Here is a 22243-nt window from a genome sequence, read left to right as displayed (position 1 = left end):
CCACTCAGGTTCATGTACAGTCACCATCACTGCACAAATGCCTTTCAGCTGCAGAGTGATCCAGATTAATTCTCTGATATGACTGAAAATCAACCTCACATAAGAATTAAGTGGAACCAACTTAACTCTTGTAATGAAATGAAAAATCCTCTACATAAGGAAGCAAGCACAGTCCCAGTACCAGACAAGCCAAGGACTGATTACAAGTAGCAGGCATTACCCTTTATCTACCATGTAAGAAGCACTTCTTGGACATGACTGCTCTGTCCAAGAACTGTCCTGTGTGCTGACTCATGACACTGCTGCCACGTGTGTGCAAACACTGCCTCATGTGTCTCTGCAGAGCACTACTGCTAACATCCAACAGTACTGCTGAAGCATGCCCTGCTGAGACACCCCAAAACAAGTCAGTCACAGAAGACTGGGAAGTGCCATTTAAACAGTTCTCATGCAGTTTTCAACAAGGAGTCTGAGATTATGGACAAATATGGCAAACGCCACTCACCAGAGATGAAGCTGGTTCTGATTAGTCTGTGGCACAGCAGCCAAGGAATGAAGATGGCTGAGGAGCTGGACTCTGTAATGAGGCTGGATGTGATGCATCCGATAGCTAAACATTTCCAGCAGAGTATGCAAAATTCCCCATGCATGAGATTTGAACACTGTTGGCAGGAGCTGACCTTATGGAAAAAAGTTTGAAAGGTAAGTTTTACAGCTGACCACACCCTGAAATACAACTACAGAGTACGCTAGTTTTATTAGGCTGTAAGTCACAGACATTTGATTTGAAAAGTGTATTACTTCCAAAGAGAATATGTGCAAGTGGTGTCTGAAGATGCTGTAAATGTATACAGCTTAATAATCTTTTGAATGAACAGCATACATACTGCAGATATGCCAATTATTTTAACAAGAGCAATTAAGTATACCGTGTGTCTCAAAGTAACTTTGCTTATGCTTTTCCATTAAGCATGTTTTTACAGAACACAGCACAACTGGAAAGGTCCTGGACATACAAGTGATAGCATAAAGGGACAGCAGCACAACTAGTCTGAAATTTACTGCAGCACTAGGACAACTTTCACAGTTTCTTTTATATTAAACTAATTTATACATGCTGCATCATTATATTTTCATTTTCATTATGGTCTCCAGTTGCCATTAAACAAAAATACTACTTAACAGAAAGAAAGTGGGGGGAAAAAGTTTTATTTCTTACTGATGAAGCCTTTGATGCCCAAGGATTCTATTTCCATATAAACCAATAGGCGACTATAGGTTTCCACAAGAGCAGGAGCCAAGGCCACACTAGATTTTGCATGAGCCAGCTTAATTACCCTTGTAGCTATGCTGTGAATCAGACTGGGGAAAAAGAGAAAGTATTTTTAGATCAAAAACATGGACTTGAAATTTAACACATTCTTAAATCACACTTTAATTTTTAAAGTATATTAATAGATATGACATGTCCAGCCCAGGAAGCCTTTCTGATGATAATTGACAACACACAGATCTACAGGTTAACAAGAAAAAGCTAGCTGCATATACTGTACCTCATTTTGGCATGAACTGTGAGTGAATCCAAGAGGTTCATTGGCAATGGGGTGATAGACCCTGATGCCATGCAATTAGTGCCTGGAAGAGGTGTCCTCATGTTGCCATTTCCATAAATAGTCTCTACTAGCACACCCATTGGCAAAGTGAAACACTCTGAATTGGTTGAGTAAGCATTGCACAACAAGGCAATTTTGTAGTCATTCATCTGTAAGTTCTTATTCCTTAAGCTCTGTTGCAAAAACCTGTGTGCCAGAAAGATTAAACATTAAGCAGAAAGAAGAATACACATGCATTAAAGGAATATAGCTACAACAATCTCAGTCATAAAATCCATTATAAAATAGTTAAAAAAAATCAAAATGGTTATTAATGGCACTACATCAAAACAATTACTTCTTATGCCACAGTTTCACCATGTTACGATTTTTCTACATTGGAGAAATAGCTCAGGAAAAAAACACAATTAAAAATCGCCTTTCCAGACAAAACCTGAGCCAAATGTACTGCTTATCCAGGCTTTCCAAGCCACAGCATAACAAAACAAAATTGTCCATTTATTTTCAGATTCTCTATCAGTAATAAAGACTGATTATTCTGAGATAAAATATATAGTTTCTGCTAGCTGGATAACAACATTTCACTTTTTATGAATTATTTTTAATTGGAGCTCTATCTTTTTGAATGACTTTGAAGTCACTCTATTGATAACCTTTATACAGAATCCCTTCACATAATACATTCTGAATACAGATGTGGAACTGCCAATTTCATTATCCCTAAACATAAATCAAAAAACATAATAAAACCCCCAGACTCACTCATGGTGAAGTTTTAGAGAATGAGGAATGGGAATCTGCAACTTGGAGTTGTCACTATGGGCCTTCCGGTTCAGATGAATCCAAATGCAGGTCATTGCAAAAGCATGAGTTGACTGGGGTTTGTTAATGTCAGGTACAGGAATATACTAAAGAAAGAACACATGAATGTGACATACCACATGGGTTAATGTGCAGAAAAACAAACTTAGATAGGCAGTGTTCAGTAATTTTAACAAATTATCTAAGGCCTTGGCAAAAAGAAGTTCATGCTTAAGAATATACAGTTCCCAGACATATACAAAGAATATGGTTTTTCTCTCAGCCTCACACTTACACTTTTTTCAGAAACCAGTTATGGTATCTGCTTCCATAGTAGGTACTCAGTGGTTCAACAGTATTTTCTGAAAATTCTGAATTATTCAGCATCACAGTCAATCCTTAAACATTAATACACTTCTCATGAAAAGGAACAGATACAACGCAAAATTTAAAAGTTTTGGATCCAGACTTAGCTACAGTACTGCCCTTTTGTCAACATCCACATTTCTTTCCCTTTGATACAGTTACTGCTGCACAAACACCAGTGAACAGTGCATATAAGACAGCACCAATACACCATCAACAGGATAGCAAGGCAGATCCTTTTAAGAGCAATGTCCAGAGATAACATTTTAAGCGCTTATGAAACTGAATCTTAAAAAAATGCTTCCTAGGATACAGTTTCACAAGCACTTAAAATGTAGCACTTAAAAGGCACTAGTCAAAGACTCTGAATAAGTGTAACTTGGAGCCATCACTACAGCTGAAGTAAGTAGTTCTATTGCTCTTCCAGTATCTGATGCTGACAAAAGCAATTGAAATCTTCCAACACAAATTGTACTGAAGAATTTCTGTGAGTCAAAACTAACTTAGCAGAGGGAAATATTGTTACATATGAATTTGATACATCACACACCTGTAATGTTCTATCCATTCACCCAAAGTAAAAAGCACTACGATAGAGTAAACAACAAGGACTTCACACTGTCAGTGATGCCATAATTAAAGTTTAGGAACTTCATTAAGTGCCCCTTCCTCAGGAACTTTAATTCTAGAGGTATGTATCATGGATATGATTTGATCTGCCCCTGCAGAATGAATTTAAAGTACTACTTGTTTCAGCCCAGATGTAACAATACAATTAAACATTATTCCTTTACAGTCTCCTCAGTGCTTTAATAAATGCCTCAAAACCTTAATCAAACGAAAGCCAAGGAAGAGACTTAACACAAGTCTTTCTTGCCCCTAAAAACAAACGTGGTTACATGGATATGAAATCCTCCAAAAAACTTATGAAACATCTCCCTACAACTATGCAGCACACTGTTCTAAGAGTGACTCAACAAGGATAGTAGTATTGATATATGAAGGTCCCAAGTTTAATTAAAAATAAAACTTTTAATATCAGAGACTTACTTCTTTCTCAGGATATAGGAGGTCAAACAGCTTCATAACTGGGAGGAAGTCAGCCAGTGCATTCTTCTGGATGCTGCCAGAGATGAACTGGAGTAGCACCCACATCAGGTGGTCTCTCCCCTTAATGAGACCACGGCCTGCCAACTGTCAAGAACACTCAGTAACAGACAAATACTGCTTGCAGAAGAAAAATCACTGCAAAGACTCTTATGAAACTAGAAGGGCAGACTAAAACAGTTTAAGCAGAGAATTTTATAGCAGGACTTAGGCAGAAACATACGTCATTTTCAGAAAGAAGGGAAATAGGTATACTAGTTGTAGCACATGAACGGACTCTGTGAGGGCCACAACAATTAATGCTAAGACTTAAAATGCAAACTCCTGAGGATCACTGCTTCAAAACACTAGCAACACTTAAATATTAGTCTTAAACTGTCACCTTGTAAACCTGTAGTGAAGTACAGTATTGCCACTGCTAGCATCAGGTTTTATAAACTCCTACAAAGAAAGTCCCTAAGCCAGAACAACTTTGGTTTGCTTCATCTGGACTCATCTGGGTTTTTTTTGGTTTTTTTTTTTGTTAATTAACTTCTTTATCTCTAACAGCAACTCCCTAATAACTAATATTCTACTCTTATCTTGCTTGCTATAGTTTTATACTAGATTTGTACAACTGTGTTGTATAATGCCTATTGTTTGAATGGTTTATTAACAGCAATTACAGGAATACAGCCCTGGTAAAATTAATTTCAAACAAGGACATCAGAGAATTACAGTCCATCACAAGTGGAACACAACATGCATAGAAAATTTTTATGTAACACGGAACTGTAGACAAATGAAGATGGAGCAATTTGTTGTGTGTGTTGGAAACTGCATCTAAATAGCAAGGAGAAAGAACATCCCTACCCTACCATCAACAGCATACACCTCTTTCAGCAAAGAGCTCTGGAGGACTGGCATCACCACCCTTAGAACTATAACCCTAAGCACCAAAGAAAAGGGTGTTCTAGTATCAGTTCAAATGGAATTATTACTTTTTAGTAATAAACTGTAAACTGTTCAGAACTTGTTTGTAAACTGGATGCAACATCACAGTACTTAGTTCTTCTGAATTATGCCAGTTTATCTCTTTACTCTAGTTATTAGCCCACTTTAAATCCAAATAAAATGCAACATCCTGTAACTGAATACAATAAAAACACACCTAGCTCACAGCACCATAACTTGAGAATTGGACTTCTAGAGAGAACAGTGATTAAAAAATTAATTAATTTTTACACATAAGGTACTTCTTGCAGGGATGAGTGACACTTAAAAAAAAATAGTGGTTTTGCTTTTTAAATCCCTCTTACCATGTGGGAGCGATACAAACAATTTACCTTTTGATGGAGTGACAGGACCATATGAGGAAAACTTGCAAACTGAAAGAGCACAAAGAAAATGAGCTGGCTGGAGAGATGCTGCCACAGAAGCTGACTGGTTCCACCATCATCAAACTTCTCTTCAGTCTCAGACCGTTCCATGGCATACACCACAAGATCCACCAGCTGGTCCTCCAGCACAGGGCAGCGTTGCTTATGCTGTAAGGCAGAGATCAGATACAGTATTCCAAAAGCCTTGCCATTAACTCCAGAACTTGCAGAGTTGCAGTTACAGTAAAATATTTTGACAGAAGGCTGGGAAGCATGAGATGAAGTCTGAACTTAAGTTAAGGATAAGCCAGTATATTAAAGCTGCACTATGTTACAGGTCACAATGATTTTTACATTTTATCATATATTCCAGAATTCCCCTACTGAGTTCCAAAACAAGCTCATCAATGCACAGTTAACATCTGGGGGCTTTTTTTTTTTTGTTGTTTTATAGCATTTTCAGGCAAAATGTTACTTCTCTGATCTCACACTGTCAGAAAACAAAGCCCATTCTTAAAACACACAGCTGGAGGTTCTTTTATTTGGTTTGGGTTTTTTTTGCTGGCTTTTTTTTTTCATTCCTTCTTTTCTACATTAAGTCCATTTCAAAAGTAGGGATCACCATAAAGAAAATGTATCAATTATACCATCAAGTTCAGAGAAAAGATCCCAATACATGATGACGTTATTTGAAGACTATGCTCTTTTTTACACTCATATTGGGTTTACCTACCACCTGCAACTAGCAGCAGAATTAACATCTGGTTAATACCCCTATAACTAGATGCTGTCCTATTGACGTATCACCACAGGTTACAACATCAAAAAGGCTTGAAAATTAATCAGTGCTGTGTTCTACATACTGTAAATAGAACAGAAATTACACAGAGTGAGGAGCCCCTTGGATGTTAGACTGCCACAGTCTTCATACTGAGCTATGCAAATTATTTCAAAAAAGAAATAATTTAAAATACACACCATCCCTGATGATTTTTAATAATGAACAAGTAAGAAATGCATTATATATTCAGATATATTCTGTTAGTACAGAATATATAAAATAGAAAATATAAAATGTTAGTATATAAAATAAGTCCACAACCAGTAATTTGGAACTCATATTATAAAGCCACAGTTCAAGACTAGTATCATGTCACATGTTACAAGATCTTCAGTGCAACAACTTTTTGTTATTATCCTGCATTCGTATTGTTAGACTCATATCATGTACTATAATTAAAGAAAACAAAAATGGAGAATTTAACTTATCTCAGAAAGTGCTTTGGAAATAATCTAACCTGTTTGTTTCAATGCAATCTGTACTCAGGAATGGTCACATTTATTAATTTTTTTATTTGGCCTGATGCCTGTAACATAATGCAGCCTTAACGAAAAATTTATTACTTTATGATACAAAAGAAAAGGAACTGAGCTGCTCAAACACTAATCATGAAAATGCATTATCCCTTTCTAGAGGCAAAAAGGTGTATGTAAAAAAGTTTTAAAAGATCACCCCAATATTCATAAAACATTTCAGGGATGCCTTAGATGAATTCTTTGACTTACTAGCCAGGCAGCCTAACAAAAGGCTATACATAAAGATATAATAACAGTAAAGAGAGATGCTGAAAGGAGATGCTTGTTCTACCTTCATTGATGGTACTCTTTAGCTATGAAAAAAAAAGAGATTCTCTTCAATTAAAAATAGAATGCAAGAATTGGAAAAGTTGACAAAACACAGTGAACAGCATCCCCTGTTGCATGCTCTTTGCCAGCTCAAAACTGCAGAAAGCTACAATTCCAGCTGTGCTTTCCTGAAGCATGCTTAACACAAACCTCTAGCTAAGACAGAAAGCACCGATGATACCTCTTCTCCCACGTCATTATCACAGACCAACCACGGTACAGGTTACAGAGAGCAGTACTGGCACCATCAGTTCAGAACACTTTGGGTCTTTTGTGGCTCGTTTTTCTCCCCCTCCCAAAGCAACTACTTATGAAGCAGAGCAGGGTGCAACAGACAACACTACAGACTAGTTTATAATCCAGCATGCAAAACTACTATGTACAGGGCTTGAAATTCAATGGTTTGCTAAGCACTGGGTTAATGTCCAAAAACCTAATCATGTTAGGCTATATTAATTTGGAATAAAGTTATTCAAAGAATACAACAGGAAAAATATTACTGATAAAAAGAGAGCCAGAATTTCCAGTTGAAATTTTTGCTATTCTGAATAATTCTAAGACTGGGAAAAGTTTAAGAGCTAGGAAATTAAAAAAATGAATTCAAGCTTTTATTCTGAAAACCACACTTTCATTGCTTTAAAAACAGTTTTCCATGAGAAAAATAACAGTACATCACATTCTATCCTCATTAAATTAATTTTCTGGCATTTTTTCTTCTCTGTATTTTCATCGTATATATATTTTTGCAAAGATTTTGTATCTATAGTTTCAGAACTCTTGGAAATAAAACACCATGCTGCACAGGAACACACAGGATTGGGCCCTTGTTTCATAAATTGCTCATAAGTGGAAAAAAAGCTCAGTATCAACTGAGATGAATAACATTATAGAGGAGGGCTGATTACCCTCACAAATAAGTAGGAATACAAGTTTTGGCATGGCTTAGCTTAAATAAAACAAAAACAAACAACAAAAAACCTCCAAACGCTGTTCTGGATTATATATGAAAAAATGTAGAGTTCAAAAATCTCTGTGCTTTTCCCTTAAACATGACTCTAATTTTTACAGTTTGGTTGTATAAACACATTCTCCATTTTCTGAGAATAACATTTAAAGATCTGAAAATCCATAATTTCATTGAAAACATTATTAAACTATGACAAAATATGGTGGGGGGGTGGGGGGGGGGGAAGTGCTTCCATGACAACTTGACACTAAAATTTCTCAAGGCCAGCACTCTAATGGACTAGTGGTGTTTCTTTAAGTGGATCAGAGCTTCAGTTGGAGGGTAGCTTGTTGCTCTAATTTGGGGTTGAATTTTTAATTCCTTCTTTTTCTGGGGTGTTGAGACAGGGTGGGTATCAAAGGGTGGGGCAGGGGCATGGCTAGTATTAAAAGTATTTCCTTTAAGAAAAATATTTTAAGGAACCAGTAAGGCTGGCTGATAGCTACGATAGCTTTTCAGTATTTTAAACAAACAATATTTAGTAAATATCTACACTTAAGAAATGGATTTAGAAGACCAAACCACAGAGGCCAAGAGTCCTACAAGAGTAAATGGTGTCTCCAAAAGTCCAATTCAAAATGCCTAAAGTAGTTAAAAAATGGCAGAACTACTCCGACACATCCATTTTCAAAAACTGTATGCTATGAAGATACAAAACCTTAAAGCTTATTGTTGATATTATACCTGATTCTATAATCTCTCCCAAGTTTGGCAGCCATTCTCAAGTTTCCCTCATTAAAAAAAGAAGGAACATATATCTGAGTGTTCTCAATGCACACCCTTACACTCTATAAAAAATAATCACACCCCTTAAACTAAGTACTTCGCCATGTTATCATCAGTAAAACTGAACAGCAAGATCAACTGAAATTTTAAAAATAAAAGTGATTTTGCATTATGTCATTCCTTTCAGTTAACAGCTCAGCTTACAACAGCTTACCCATGCTAATTATGATGGTTTGTAGCTAGCAGAGAATACAACTAGACATTCACCTGCACAGAGTAAGGCACAGATAAGCTACAGATCACCACTGCTGGTTTAAAAGGTGACTAGCTAAATACACTATTTAAAGAGCAAAATCATTAATTCAATAGCTGTTAATTAAACATTTTTACATTACTGAAACAAAACACCTGAAAATTACCTCCTCTCTCAAATATTCCCCAAAATAACAGTTTTTGATTGATTAGAGGACTGCAACAAGAGCCTAAGTGCAACTATGCATGCAAAAATGGCACTTTATTCTTCATGCAAGTCTGTACACAGAGAGAAGGTAAAATAATATAAATAAATATAATAAATAAATAAATATTATAAAATAATATAAACCAAAACCTCCAGAGACAGTTCATGTCCTTAAGAGATTACTTTAGCTCCGTTTTAAGAAACAACCATTAAGATCCCTAAACCACATCTTAATGTGGTATCAGTGCATTACACTCAGAACTGTTAATCATTTTCCAAAAAAACCAAATTGTTATATGGTTCAAAAAATTATTTTAAGAAATAACTAAGAATTTAAATTGATACCTCAGTTAACAGGAGAATACAAATTGACATAGAATTGTTGAGTCATTTAGGTTGCATAAAGACCCTTAAGATAAGATTTCAACTGCAACCCATGATAATATACTGGATAAAATACAATTAAAATCTCTACTTCCTATAGACCAAACAGATATACCAGAGTATGTCCACACAGAAGTACACAGTAGCAAAAACTCAAGAGTCCCCAGATACTGACAAAAGAAACATTTTGAAGTCCACATTATTACATTTGGACTTAAACCCATATTCTTGATAAGGTTATTGGAAAACCTCATCCCACAAGAAAACTTAGAATCCTGAAACAAACATAAGAATCTATAAACATACGGTATTTTACCTTCATTTTTCTCCCTGCAAGGTTAACGGGACAGCTGGATTTGTGTATTTTTTACACATCTCAGAGATGGCTTGAGTGAATGGTTTTCTAACACAGATCTGCTTAGTTAAGACTGAACCACAACATTTCGTTGTTCATCTTCAAGAACTAGGACAAATCTGTCTGAACCATACCTAGATTGTGATGCCAAAAGATTCAAATGAAGGCTCCAATCCTGCAACTGGATCTGTGTAAATAGTTGACAGGGCATACAAGCAACTCCACACAAATAATTAATGATCATAAATAAATAATGATCATTGCGTTGAGGTGTTTCTGTATTTATTCTGAAACAAAGTTGGCACTATTTGCATTTCTAAGTGTCTTCTACTATAGAGACAGTTCAATTTCTGCAGGTTATTTCTCTAATAATAAAATACAACATTATCAGCCATTTCACTGAAAGCATTAATATAGTTACACAACTTCTGAAAAGCATGCTACTTTTTTTGTCAGGCGGCTACATTAACAAATTGAAATGTGACACAAAGGTAATTTGTACCTAAAAAAAAGTAAAATTTTAATATTTTCCACAGTTTTATGCAGAGTATACTAACATTTAAATGGAACATATTTCCTGTGCTATACCACTGTACCACCCACCTCTATATCTGTATTTTCAACTCACATATTTTCAACTCATAAATTTTCAACATCTTTATGATGGTGTAACTGTAGTAGCACAGCTATAGTTCATGTTCTGTCAGCATTTCCTTTATAAGCTACATTCTTCATGTTTGTTCCTTGGCCATAAAAGTTCATGCCAGGATGAAACTTTGTGTAGGAATTCCTATACTAGCAAGCAAATTTTAAAAGTATAATTTAATACATTTTATTTCTTGAATTACTTTTGGAGGATGGTGAAGTAGGAGTTAAAACCCAGCATTAACATAAATAAGGACAGACCATCCATAGTTAGAAGAATAAAATGGGTTCAACATAATTTTTGTCTATATCTTGTACTATTTACCAGCTACAAGACGGATAGAGGAATAGTCTCATTTATCAACTCAATGCAGACATAGAAAGACACACAAATACTACTCATTTAAACAGTAAACCTAGCAGCTCAATTCCAAGGTTTAACATTTCAGCTGCTTTAAGTCTCAGGTACAAAAGATCATCAAATACAACACAGAGTACTGTCAGCCAAGATGTAGGAATCCGTGCATTCAAAAACATTGTCTCAGTTCAGAAAATGCACTGGTGTATTCCATTACATTGGGAAATGTACACAAGGTTTCAGGATCATGTAAATTTTATAGTCAAGTTACAAACCTGAAAAAAGTTTCTTAAATGGAAACACTGACACAACCTTCACTATAGTATTGCAAACAGCAACGCTATTTTATAAATCTTAAACACTGTTTTTTTTTAAAGTAGGTGTGGCAATTATTAGTGTAATGAGGGATAAACTATAACACCCATAATTTAAAATTTCAAGCAGAAGTCCACTTGGTTGACTTGCTCAGGTGTTTATTCATTTAAACAAGTAGTCAAAATTTTAAGGAACTACTTTTTGTGTGGTATTCTGGACTACTCTTCTTTCACCTAGACTGGAGAATATTATAATTGCCTGTTGAGTAGTTCTTTACAGAGGCTTCCTAATGATAAGAAAATTCCACTAGTAAACCTTTCTTTTTTAAATTATGTATTTACAGCCTTATATTTTTACAATTAAGTCTAGTGGATGTTTTTTCCACTGGATTAAGGAAAGAAATTTTGAATTAAAAATCTCTCCTCATCTGAAAATTCCAGCAAAGTTAAAGTTATGACTGGTAAGAGAAATAGTAGCAGTCCAATCCAAAGGACTACTGACTATCAGCTTCATGCTGTATCTCTCGTATCTCTAGAGAATTGTAGTGAGAATTTGCCCTTGACTAATGGTCCTGCCAATTTCAAGCCCTGACTGTACATGTATTCTCTACCTGGAATCAGTGGCTACAAAGCGGCCAGCGTATCGTTAGTCACAATACAACAGTAAGGTTGTGAACATACCTGAGCAATGTTCAAGGTCTAGAGCATTGGAGGATGGGCAGGACAAGACAGGACAGAACAAAAATAAAGGAAGAAAAAAAGAAAAGACAAAACAGTGACTATGAGGCCAGCCTCAAGGATCCCCAAGTCAGACTAAGCCCCCCCATTCTAAGGTTTCAAAAGAAAAAATCTAACAAAACAAAGCCCAGCTTCCAACTATTCTAGTACTATAACATTCCAATATAACAGAGTACAACAATGCTTTAAAAACCAAACGAACAATAACCAGTCTCCTATTGTCTGTCAAAGGTGTACTTGAGGCTGGCCTTATAGGAAAAAAAAGCAATGCAAAAAAAAATCATATTTTAAATCTCTACTTTTCAATTTAACATTCGTAAAGCAATATACAAATGATAGGAATAACAGTGTCCAATTAACCTATTATGATCTCATTAAAAAAAAAAAAATCACTCTCTGTACCTAAACTGTTTTGCTTAGTTAGCTATAGCAAAGAAAAGAGAAAAAGAATAGTGCAGATTCTATGCAGAATTAAATCACATGTTACAGCACAGTACAGTACCTGCTTATTCAGACCTAGCATATTGCAGACCATATCCCTGGAATACGGTTGTTCCAGCACATATCTCAACAAAGCAGTCTGTGGCTCAAACAGATCCTTGAAAAAGAAACAAGCAATCACATACAAACATATATTGTCTCAAGATTATGTTCAATACTGAGCTTACATTTAACTGAATAAACAATGTAAGAATGCATGCTTAATTTATGTGGATATGTATTATCTGGGAAATTGTCTTGCTCTCTGGTAACTGAAAGAAATGAGGAGATAATCATAGTTTTTAAGAAGTGGCAGATTTTATGAGGTCCAAGTAGAAGAACCTTCCTCATCTAATAGAAGGACGGTACACTTCTTGGAAAAGCCTTAAACTCAAAGGAAACAAGGTAAGACAATTGAGGAAATGCACAAAAATCAGGACTGATGTGAAGAAATCAGATATGAAGCAACTGCTCACTGCACATTCCCACAGCCTGAATCACTTTAAATAAAAATGTTATCTGGAGTTGGGTTCAAAACAAACAGAAGGAGCTGATTCCTCATGCATGAAGCTAAAATGTGGCACTCCTTGTCAAAGGAATGTTGAGGATACTAAAAGTTTACAGGGGCTCAAGTAGAATCTGAACAAGTATTTTGGAGATGAAGTCTTACTAAATACAGAGAAACCACAGCTGTGTCAGGAAACACCCAAAATTATAAAGACTGCAGATTGCGAGCACTATACATGTCACTAGACATCTAGGGTATGGGGATTGGGATGCAGGACAACATGGATTTTTGTCCTGATCCTTTAAATTCTTTCAGTACAACACTAATTCACATTCAGAGTTTTAAATTTCACTGTGCAAACTTTAAGTCTGAATTGTAAATTATCTTTCCTGTGGAATAATGAAGAGCACAGAAAAGAAGAAATTACTTTCTCATTCTCTTCCATCTAGCCAATTTTCCAATCAATTCTCTGCTCTCATTTGCTCTGTCAAATGCACACACACACAAAGCACATTAAATTATGTCTCATGTTCTTCAACAATCTGGACAGCAGTTATACCAAACACTACTTTCCAGGTCCTCTATATGTAGCTCGAAATCATTGAAATATAAAACATCCACACCTTAAAAGTTAGCCAAATTGGAACAGATAATCACAGTTGAAATTTTTCCCCGCTTGAATGACATAGAAGTTTTGTTTTACTGAATGTAACAGGTTTAAGAAGTTCAATAAGGCATACCTTATCATATGGTAAAAGACCTTTCAAAGGAAAACGAAGCGTTGTAGGATCCAGCTTCCATGAATTACACATGGCACCAGAAATATTTACCACAGGAAGGAGACTACAGCGACCTATATGCAAGGAAACATAAATTCTCAATCAGTGAAAGTGGCCCATTGCCTAATCATTTTGATGCAAAAACTGGCCTCAGCCACTTTTCTGCTCTCCTTAAATTTTCACTGTTTAAAGGTTTTACCACAAGGATTGCTTCAAACTGATTTTATTTTTCTAACCAACTTTCAGCTTATAAAATATCTACACAGTAAAGTCCTCATTCACACTGGGTACCCCAAAAATGAAAGTATTTGCAAATATCAATCTATAAGTATCCTTAGATATTAACAGAACACTGTTCCCCTGCCATTGCTTGACCTAGGGATTTGATTTTTGCAGACTGACCCTTTCCACAAAGAAAATAGCCTTATAAACCTACGTATAACATAGTCTTCTATTTCCCTTCATTGACCCAGTGGACAAGACAGCGTTCAGTAAAGCAGCCAAACACAAGCGTGTGTATTACAATTAAAGTCACTGATGATCCAGTCAAATTAGTCAGCATAGCCTAGCGAGACCAAAACATGTGAAGTGTGTTTGGTAGGCTGAACTTACACGTTAGTCAGTGTAGATTAGACAACTAGCCTTTATTTTGGTTCTTAAACATAATCATCTGAACTGAGCCCCAAGAAGCCTCTATATCAGCATGTACATTTAAGTGCCTCAATTCTGACCTCAGTTCAAATTCCATGACTTTTATTATCCAAACTGGCCATATTATTATCATCAGATAAAACAAGAAGTAAATGAATATTTATTTCTTCCCTTCAATTTTACCTATACTGGTCATTTACACATACAAAACTTGGAAAAATAAAATCCTTGTCAGACATAAAAATAATAGCTATGCCACACTTTCAATACTTCTGATGCTTCTGAAACAAAATGCTTTGGGAGCATTGCAGATGAATTTACATTTTTAATTTCTGCACTAAAGAAGCTCTGTCACAATAAACCTTGCTCAGAACTAATGCAGCTCTTATTAAACTACTCAAAGCAAACAGAAGACATTTTTATCTTTGAAGAAAAATGCAGCAGGAATCACATTAAAACAAACCCAAATTTTGATCATCAGATGTCTAACAATAAATGAAGATGATAATTTCTTTCACAGAAAAGTAGAACGAGTACTCATCTGAACTAGGAAATGCTTACCCAGAAGCCAGCAACAAGAGAGAAGAGGCTGAGCAGCTACAAAAGCGTCAGTGAAAACTGAAGTCAAAACATTCCAAGACTAACATCCCAGTGGATATGTGTTAACTTGGGCACACAAAACCAACAGTTTCCCTACTCTACTAGTGACCTGTAGTTACAAACCATATGACCATGTAACAACTAGCACACTTCCACTACCATCAGGTAGCAAAGAATTATTTTGATCTCATGAGTAAATTTTCCCTGTCAAAACAAAAACTGAAAGGAACTGAGGCTGAGAACAAACTGACAAGGGCAGAGGAACTAGATGAAAAATAAGACCTGGATTATTTTGCTTAGATGATATAGGTCCCAAAAGGTTCTAAGAAAAAAATAGTTCAGAATAAATGAATTCATTTTAAAGTCATTCATTAAGTCATTGTCTTACCACAAATAGAATTTATTCTTGCTGTAGGTCTGAAGGTATCCACAAAATCTGATACTAAATTACCAAGTAACTGGGTGAGAAGAGAAGAAAAAAATTAGAGTTTAAGTTCCAGACACTGATAAGGAATATTTAAGACTTAAAAATATATGTGCATGAATTTTAATTAAATATGCAGAAATCTACTAAAATAACTAGCTTCCTATTTCATAAAGTTGGAAAAATCATCCGGAACATAAAACCACAAAATGAAAACTGTGGCATTAGAAAGGAGGTGCAGGAAGCAGTCTTCCCCATTTGCACTCAACTTGAGTTTATATAAGAATTGTTTCCTATGCAAACTATCTTATTTGAATGCATAACACTTAGAAGCAGATTATTTAAAATAAACTATAATTTCTGTTCATAACAAATCTCTGCCACTGAATAACAACTCCAGATAGAAAAATTACCCAATAGTAGTACAATCTACTTTAAATCTTCTCTCAAAAGACAGTAACAATTTTCCCAGTAACACAGGGAAGTAGGGATTTTACCCTTTTCAAAACACCTAGTTATTTTAACAGAATATAACTGGTCAGTTATTTAAAGTGATTTTTCTTATCCTGAAGCTACAGAGAAAGCACACAGTGGTAGGTATGCATGACCTGCATTTCCAAACATATTCAATAAAACCAACTCAGTGCTTCAAGAGTTTTGAACATTAGACCATAGGTCAAAATTCTAAGTTTCATGCAAGAACACAGGGAGCTGCTGCTGCAATCAAATCAAGCCTGTAACTTCATTTATGTGACTAAACATGAATTTACTGTTGAGCAGATTTAAAATTTTCACATGAACTTTATTTGAAAATATAGGTATTGTTTGCAACAAAATTCCATTGTGTATTATCTTATATCATATCATTACCCAGTGGGGAAGTTTTCCTTCAGGATATAGTTTTCTGATTTCTGTAACTGCAAAGTAGGCAGGCAGCAAACAAGCATTTCTTTCCAAGATGTAGGCTACCACCTATAAATAAAAAAAATACATCAGTGTAAAATACTCTGGATAGAGTAAATGAATGTGTAATCTGTCTAATAGTCTGAGATAGCCCACTAAAACAGATACAAGAAATTCTCAAACCTATTTTTAATTGTACAAGCCTAAGTTATACTGTTTGAGCCTTATTAAGACCATACCTCTATGTTTTCCCATAAAGTACTGAAAAAAACCCTATTTTTATTCTCTAAGAAAAAAATATTCAGCATTATTATATCCTATACATCTTACCTTAGTCAAGTCAAGCATTGGGCCTGACTCTCTTATTAGGGATTTTAACATTTACTTAAAATACCCCACAAAAGCACTTTGTTTACTGCATAAACTGCAATTGTAATAAAGAATTCGAACACAAAGAGTAATACTTTCCTGTTGAACTACAATCAGAGCTATCCCAACCATCAGAAACTCACTAATAACAAGAGAATGAGGCCTCTCTTCCTCTATAGTGGTATAAAATCCATATAGTTACCTCTCTTGCTGCTAAAAGCTGCTGTACAACAGCTGAGCTCACAGTGTTTGGAATTGTTAGGATTTTTTCTAGGATGACTTTTAGCAGATCACGCACACCCTGAAAGAGAGCACATGAAATTAACGTTTCTAGATACTCTTGATTTGTGGCAGAAAGATTACACAATCAATATGGTCAGACAGTATTTTGACAGAAAAATTAGTTCTTGCTGATAAGTGTCAGAAGACAAACTGCTACTGAGAATATGAATACTGATTACATTAAAATTTAACACCAATTACATTAAATTCCTTATGGAATGTCTCAGGATGCTCCAGAAGAGAAAGTAACTGTTGATATTTTGATGTGCATCCAGAGACATCCAACCTACAAAGCCTTTTGCAGCCTGATCAGAACACAGTGCTGTATTTTGTGTTTTCTGCTCTATCATCATCAACAATGCAGCGAGATCATTATCTGCAAGACATGCATGGTCTCTTACTCCTTCTGTTGGAGTTGTACCATGCCCAGGTCTCAGCTTTCAGAAGCTTTTTTGCTGTGTAGCAACAGAGGTAATGCAGATGACAGAATTCCAGCCTTAATGCCTGACAGTTTTTATTTTCCAGTGTTTACCGGAAACAAGCTTCTGCAACTGCATTAGGGTTATTTAGCTTGTAACTGAAAATGGAGGAAAGGGACTGTAACAGAAAAGTGCATGATGAGTTACACTGTAAACACAAAATTATCTCTTAGGGTGAAGGTCAAAAAGCATTGAAAGTGCTCACTGAATTTTCTTTTGTAAGAAAAGCAGACTTCAAAAAATTGGACGTCTCTTGGATAAAATCACATAAACAAAGGAAGCAAATAACGTCTTTGCAAAGAGAAAGGAATGAGTGCAAAATACCTTGTAGTCTACACCTCCAATAATCTTCCGAACCAATTTGAATGTTAACGCCCACAGCTGAGTCCTTTCCCACTCAAGTGTATCGGAGTTTATTAGAGATTCACAAACCATCCTAGCAGAACAAGACAATGCAAGAATGAATGGCAGATATTAAGTACATGTTTTCCAGCAGTAACTGTACAATGTCATTGCAAAAATACCTCCAATATAACATCTTCCATGTCGCTAATCAATTATTCCAACATGTCTCACCTGGGTGGCAAAAGTCCAGTTTCTACTGCCATTGCTAGGCAGTCATAAAGAAAAGAAATTCTTTTAGGACTATGTTGGCTGTGTATGAATCTTACAATCCACTGGACACACTGTTCATGGGACTCCTGAAAAAAGAGAGGGGAGAAAGAATTGTATTTACAGGCAGTGAAACAAACTATAAAATTCATATAGTATCCTACTATGAAAAAATGAAACTAACACAAGAACAGGACTATAAATTGGTAGAAATGATCCAGTTGCCCAACCTATAGTTTTTCCTAAAAGTCTTTTGATCTTACTTTGAAGAAGCTCACTTGTCCTGCATAAGTTGAGGTTAGTTGTACAGTAGAGGAAACATTTCCTAGCTTAACCACTGATTTCTATAGTCAACTTTGGTTTTCACAAGTAAGCACCATTAGCACAGACTAAAGTAAAGTAGAACTGTTCTACATTATTTTTTCCCTTTCACAGTTATAACCAAATTCAGTGAAAATAAAGATGAACAGGCCTCCAATTATGGCACAGTGTCTGGAGGTATCTAGCTTTTGAAAGGTGATTTTTTAACTTAACTATCTTACTTTTTTCTCTTTTACCTATTTATTCACTTCTACCAAAAAATCTGAAACAAACTACCTTTATTGTTTACTTCTTTACTGTTACACTTCTATTTGCTTATCTTTACTTGCACTGCACACCAACCTCTGCTGAACAACTATGTAACCTTACATATCTCAAAATTACCTTTTTTTCTTACAGTATTCCTATATTCTTTACTACATCATGTTTGAAATCAGATTCTGAATGACTGAACACAGACCTTACAGCTTAAGTGTTTGTCTACTAGAAAAGGCACCTTTATATTAAAAAATTATATAAAGTACCAAGACCTAAGCAACAAATCAAATGTTAACCTGGGAAAGACTGCTCCAGAACTGTCTAAAAGCTCCCAGGCAGCTGATCAGTTTGGTTCTCTCATCTTCAGGAGTGTCCATAAACATCCTGATGCAAACAAGAACATTAGTTATTAGCAGTACCCAGTGAAACAAGTAGAAAAATGCATTTACACACAAAACCTTCACAAATAAAACAGTATTACACTTACCCAGGAAAAGCTTCTTCAATTACTTCTGTTTTCTGTAAGAGAAAAACCCCAAGTGAGCTAATGTTAGAAGGTTTTCTATGACAATCATGGCCACAGGATGAAGCACAAAAGACAAAGTCAATTGTTATGGGTCTGTACCAGAGAATGATAGGTGTCTTCTGCTATTCCAAAGATGAGACTGTTTTGTTTTCACACAGACATATAAAAGTTGTGGATCCAGATGAAGGCTTTGTTTCTTTGTTTTGGGTTGGTTTTTTTTTGGTTTTTGTGTTTTGTTTTTTGTGGTTTTTTGTTTTTTTTTGGTCTTCTAAACATCTAGAGATCAATTCACTTCCCAAAGCTGGAGAAGTTGATTGTCTTATTACAGCTGTCTTCTCATCATTTGAAAAATTAGCATTTTTGAATTCCATTAAGTTTTTGCCCTTCTTATGTTCATGACATTCAGTTACACAAATCAATTAAATACAATTACTTTCCCATCCAAATTTAGATCCACTGCTTTTTAAATTCGACTGAATAATGTAATGGTCTTGTACTAGATAAAAAAACCAAATATGAATATTCAATAAGACCTTCCTTTACCCCCTCCCCCTCTTTTTCAACTTCATTTTGCTCAAAGGCTTCTACATCATTATTCTAGAACTTCAGCAAATAGGTTCTGGAAAATATTATCCTAAAGCCTTTCCTACTTTTTGTAAGAATTTCATATTATACTCAGGTGTGATCTATCACTGATATTATGTGTTTTCATTGTTACATTACAGACACAGAAACATGTAACAAAATCAACTTGCTGGTGTTCCTTTTCCATCATTTGGCTCAGAATTGTCTGCCACTGCTACTCAAGAAGCAAAGGAGAAGCTGACACTCATGTGATCTGCACAGAAAGCAAGGTAAAGTTTGATGCTGACCACCAAGTCCGTACCAGCAGCAGGGAAAGCAGTAAGTTGCTATTTTATCAGTTATGGCTCTAAAAATACAGGGAAATTTTCTCAGGAACTATTTTGTTGTTGTTCCTTATGAATCTTAGACAAATAACAGTACATAAAACCAGGTAGCGTGACAACACAGGCAAATGACAACATTAAAAATGTGAAAATAATCTGAATGGCCAAAATGAGGAATCAGTCACATGTAGGCAATTGATATGCTACAAGCAACTTAACACCACATAAAGAAAAGTACATCATGCATTTTATAATGCCAGCTTAAAACAGAATGGTTAGGCTTTTCTTTCCTCTACTGAAATTCATCACATGGAAATAATTTTCACTTTCTCTGAAATCTACAGATTCTTTCCACTTCAGACATTTGAATCAGCTTATTTTTTGTCTGAAATGTCAGTCAGGCTCCCATTCAGGATCAGCTCCTGTCACCCCAGTGTTTCCAACTGTGAATGTCTCCTATCTACCAAGAAGCTCATTCATTTGTGCTCCACACAAGTGTGATTAATAACCCACTGACCTGGCTTCACAAAGGGAAAGTCCTGTTCAACTAATTTAATATCTTTAACTAATTTAATATCTTTTATAAGGTAATGATAGACAGATATTTGTCCTCTCCACCTAAAGAGGACAAAGAAAAGGCAGTGGAAGTACTTTTTCTGGATAATGCTTTTAATACTACCCCTCATAGCATCCTTCTGGACAAGCTGTTGAACTGTGGGATAAACAGCTTCAGAATGTGCTGGGTGAAGAAGTGGCAGGAGGGCAGAGATCAAAGGGGTGCAGTCAGTGGGGCTGCATCTGGCTGGTGATGGGTCACCAGTGGTGTTCCGCTGGGCTCCTAGAGTTCAGTATATTTATATAATGGTGCAGGAGGTAAATGCAGCAGGAGGTAAATGCACCATTAGCAAACCTCCTGATGATACTAAACTGGCAGGTGCTGTTGACTCTCTTGAGGGATGAGAGGCCTTAAAAAAGGATGTGGATAGACTGGCGCACTGAGCAATCAGTGCCATCAAATTTAGCAAATGCCAGAGTCTGTACCTGGGACAGAGTACAAACAAGTACTCTGGGCACAAGAGTTAACTGCTGGGCACAAGTATAAACTGGGACAGGAGCGGCTGGAGACCAGCCCTGCAGAAATGGATCTGGGAGTGCTGCTCAGCAGCAGCTCAGTGTGAGCCAGCAGGGAGAGCCCAAGCAGCCAGGAGGGCAAATCCCATCCTGGGATGCATCAAACCCATTCAACATTCACACAAAAGAGGTGATTATCCTGCTGCACTCAGCTTTGGTATGGCCACACCTCGAGTTCTGTGAGCAGTTCTGGGGCCTTGAATGCATCCATGGGCAGGCAGCAAAGCTGGGTAGAATGCTGGAAAGAATGTCGTATGGAAAATGGAGGGAGCATTTGGGTTAACTGTGCTTCGTTTTGCAGGCAGCATTGTGCGTGTGCATTCCCACAATCCGATCATGCCATTATGCTGTCTCGCCTACTCGGGACATCCATCTTCTCCTAGGCTCCTGCAGAACTCTTTAGACTGCTTATTTTACAGCAAATTCAGCGCTCTGTGATTCGGTACTGGCTACGCAAGCTGTTTTACGGCCGGTCCTCTGTCCCAGCCTTCCTACAAAGCCCAAGGCCCCGCCGCCGCCGGGAGCAGCAAACACGGCCGGGGTCGGCGGCGGGGCTGCACCGCACCGACAGCGCCAGGAAAACCAAAAGCACCTCTCCCACCTGGCTTTTCATCTCCTTCGGTGCTCCCCACCCCAGAGGGAGCACTGCGGGCCGCGGGGACCCGGAGGCGGCCCCGGCAGCGGCGGCGCTCCGGGGACGGACTCACCACCACCTCCTCGAAGATGCTCTGCAGCTGCGTCTCCATGGGCACCATGGGGATCGCCATGGGGCCGGCGGGCCCCGGGCCGTGGTCCGGCGCCGCCGCTCCTCCCGCCGCTCCTCCCGCCGGAAGCTGCGCCCCGATCCCGCTCCCCGGGAAGCCGCTGCTCGGCCCCGCCGTTCCGGGCAACGTGGGGAAAGCGACGGCGTCTTAAGTCTTGGTTTTGTTTTTCTTTTTGCAAAAATATTCGCTTAGGCTTCTTTGGTTTTTGTATAATATTTTATTTGAATAATTTTTTTTTGGGGGGGGAATATTTAGGCGAAATGCTGCTCTGGTTCTTACGGCAAGGAGCCGCATTAGGGTGTAAGGATCTCATTATTATGAGATCTCTCTC

General features: G+C 36.8%; 1 protein-coding gene across 2 annotated transcripts in view; it reads right to left on the bottom strand.

The window, feature by feature from the left end:
* Positions 1-22001, bottom strand: part of MED23 (mediator complex subunit 23) — a 41335-nt gene extending 19334 nt beyond the window's left edge. The window contains exons 1-17 of one of the 2 annotated variants that reach the window (XM_021540696.3): positions 21856-22001; positions 19071-19102; positions 18880-18967; positions 17969-18093; positions 17717-17828; positions 16834-16932; positions 16230-16331; positions 15324-15393; positions 13646-13758; positions 12420-12515; positions 11861-11878; positions 5213-5413; positions 3831-3974; positions 2376-2521; positions 1554-1799; positions 1220-1362; positions 506-680 (exon numbers count right to left, since the gene is read on the bottom strand). In XM_021540696.3, the coding sequence (XP_021396371.2) occupies positions 506-680; positions 1220-1362; positions 1554-1799; positions 2376-2521; positions 3831-3974; positions 5213-5413; positions 11861-11878; positions 12420-12515; positions 13646-13758; positions 15324-15393; positions 16230-16331; positions 16834-16932; positions 17717-17828; positions 17969-18093; positions 18880-18967; positions 19071-19102; positions 21856-21915 (1970 nt within the window). In that variant the 5' untranslated portion in view covers positions 21916-22001. The remainder of the gene's footprint in view (positions 1-505; positions 681-1219; positions 1363-1553; positions 1800-2375; positions 2522-3830; positions 3975-5212; positions 5414-11860; positions 11879-12419; positions 12516-13645; positions 13759-15323; positions 15394-16229; positions 16332-16833; positions 16933-17716; positions 17829-17968; positions 18094-18879; positions 18968-19070; positions 19103-21855) is intronic. The other variant, XM_021540698.3, reaches the window with a different exon arrangement.
* Positions 22002-22243: the final 242 nt, after the last annotated feature.

The sequence above is a fragment of the Lonchura striata genome, chromosome 3 (assembly GCF_046129695.1).
Source record: "Lonchura striata isolate bLonStr1 chromosome 3, bLonStr1.mat, whole genome shotgun sequence".
Taxonomy (NCBI): Eukaryota; Metazoa; Chordata; class Aves; order Passeriformes; family Estrildidae; genus Lonchura; species Lonchura striata.
The sequence above is the reverse complement of the archived record's forward strand: the minus strand, read 5'-3'. Positions and strand labels throughout refer to the sequence as shown.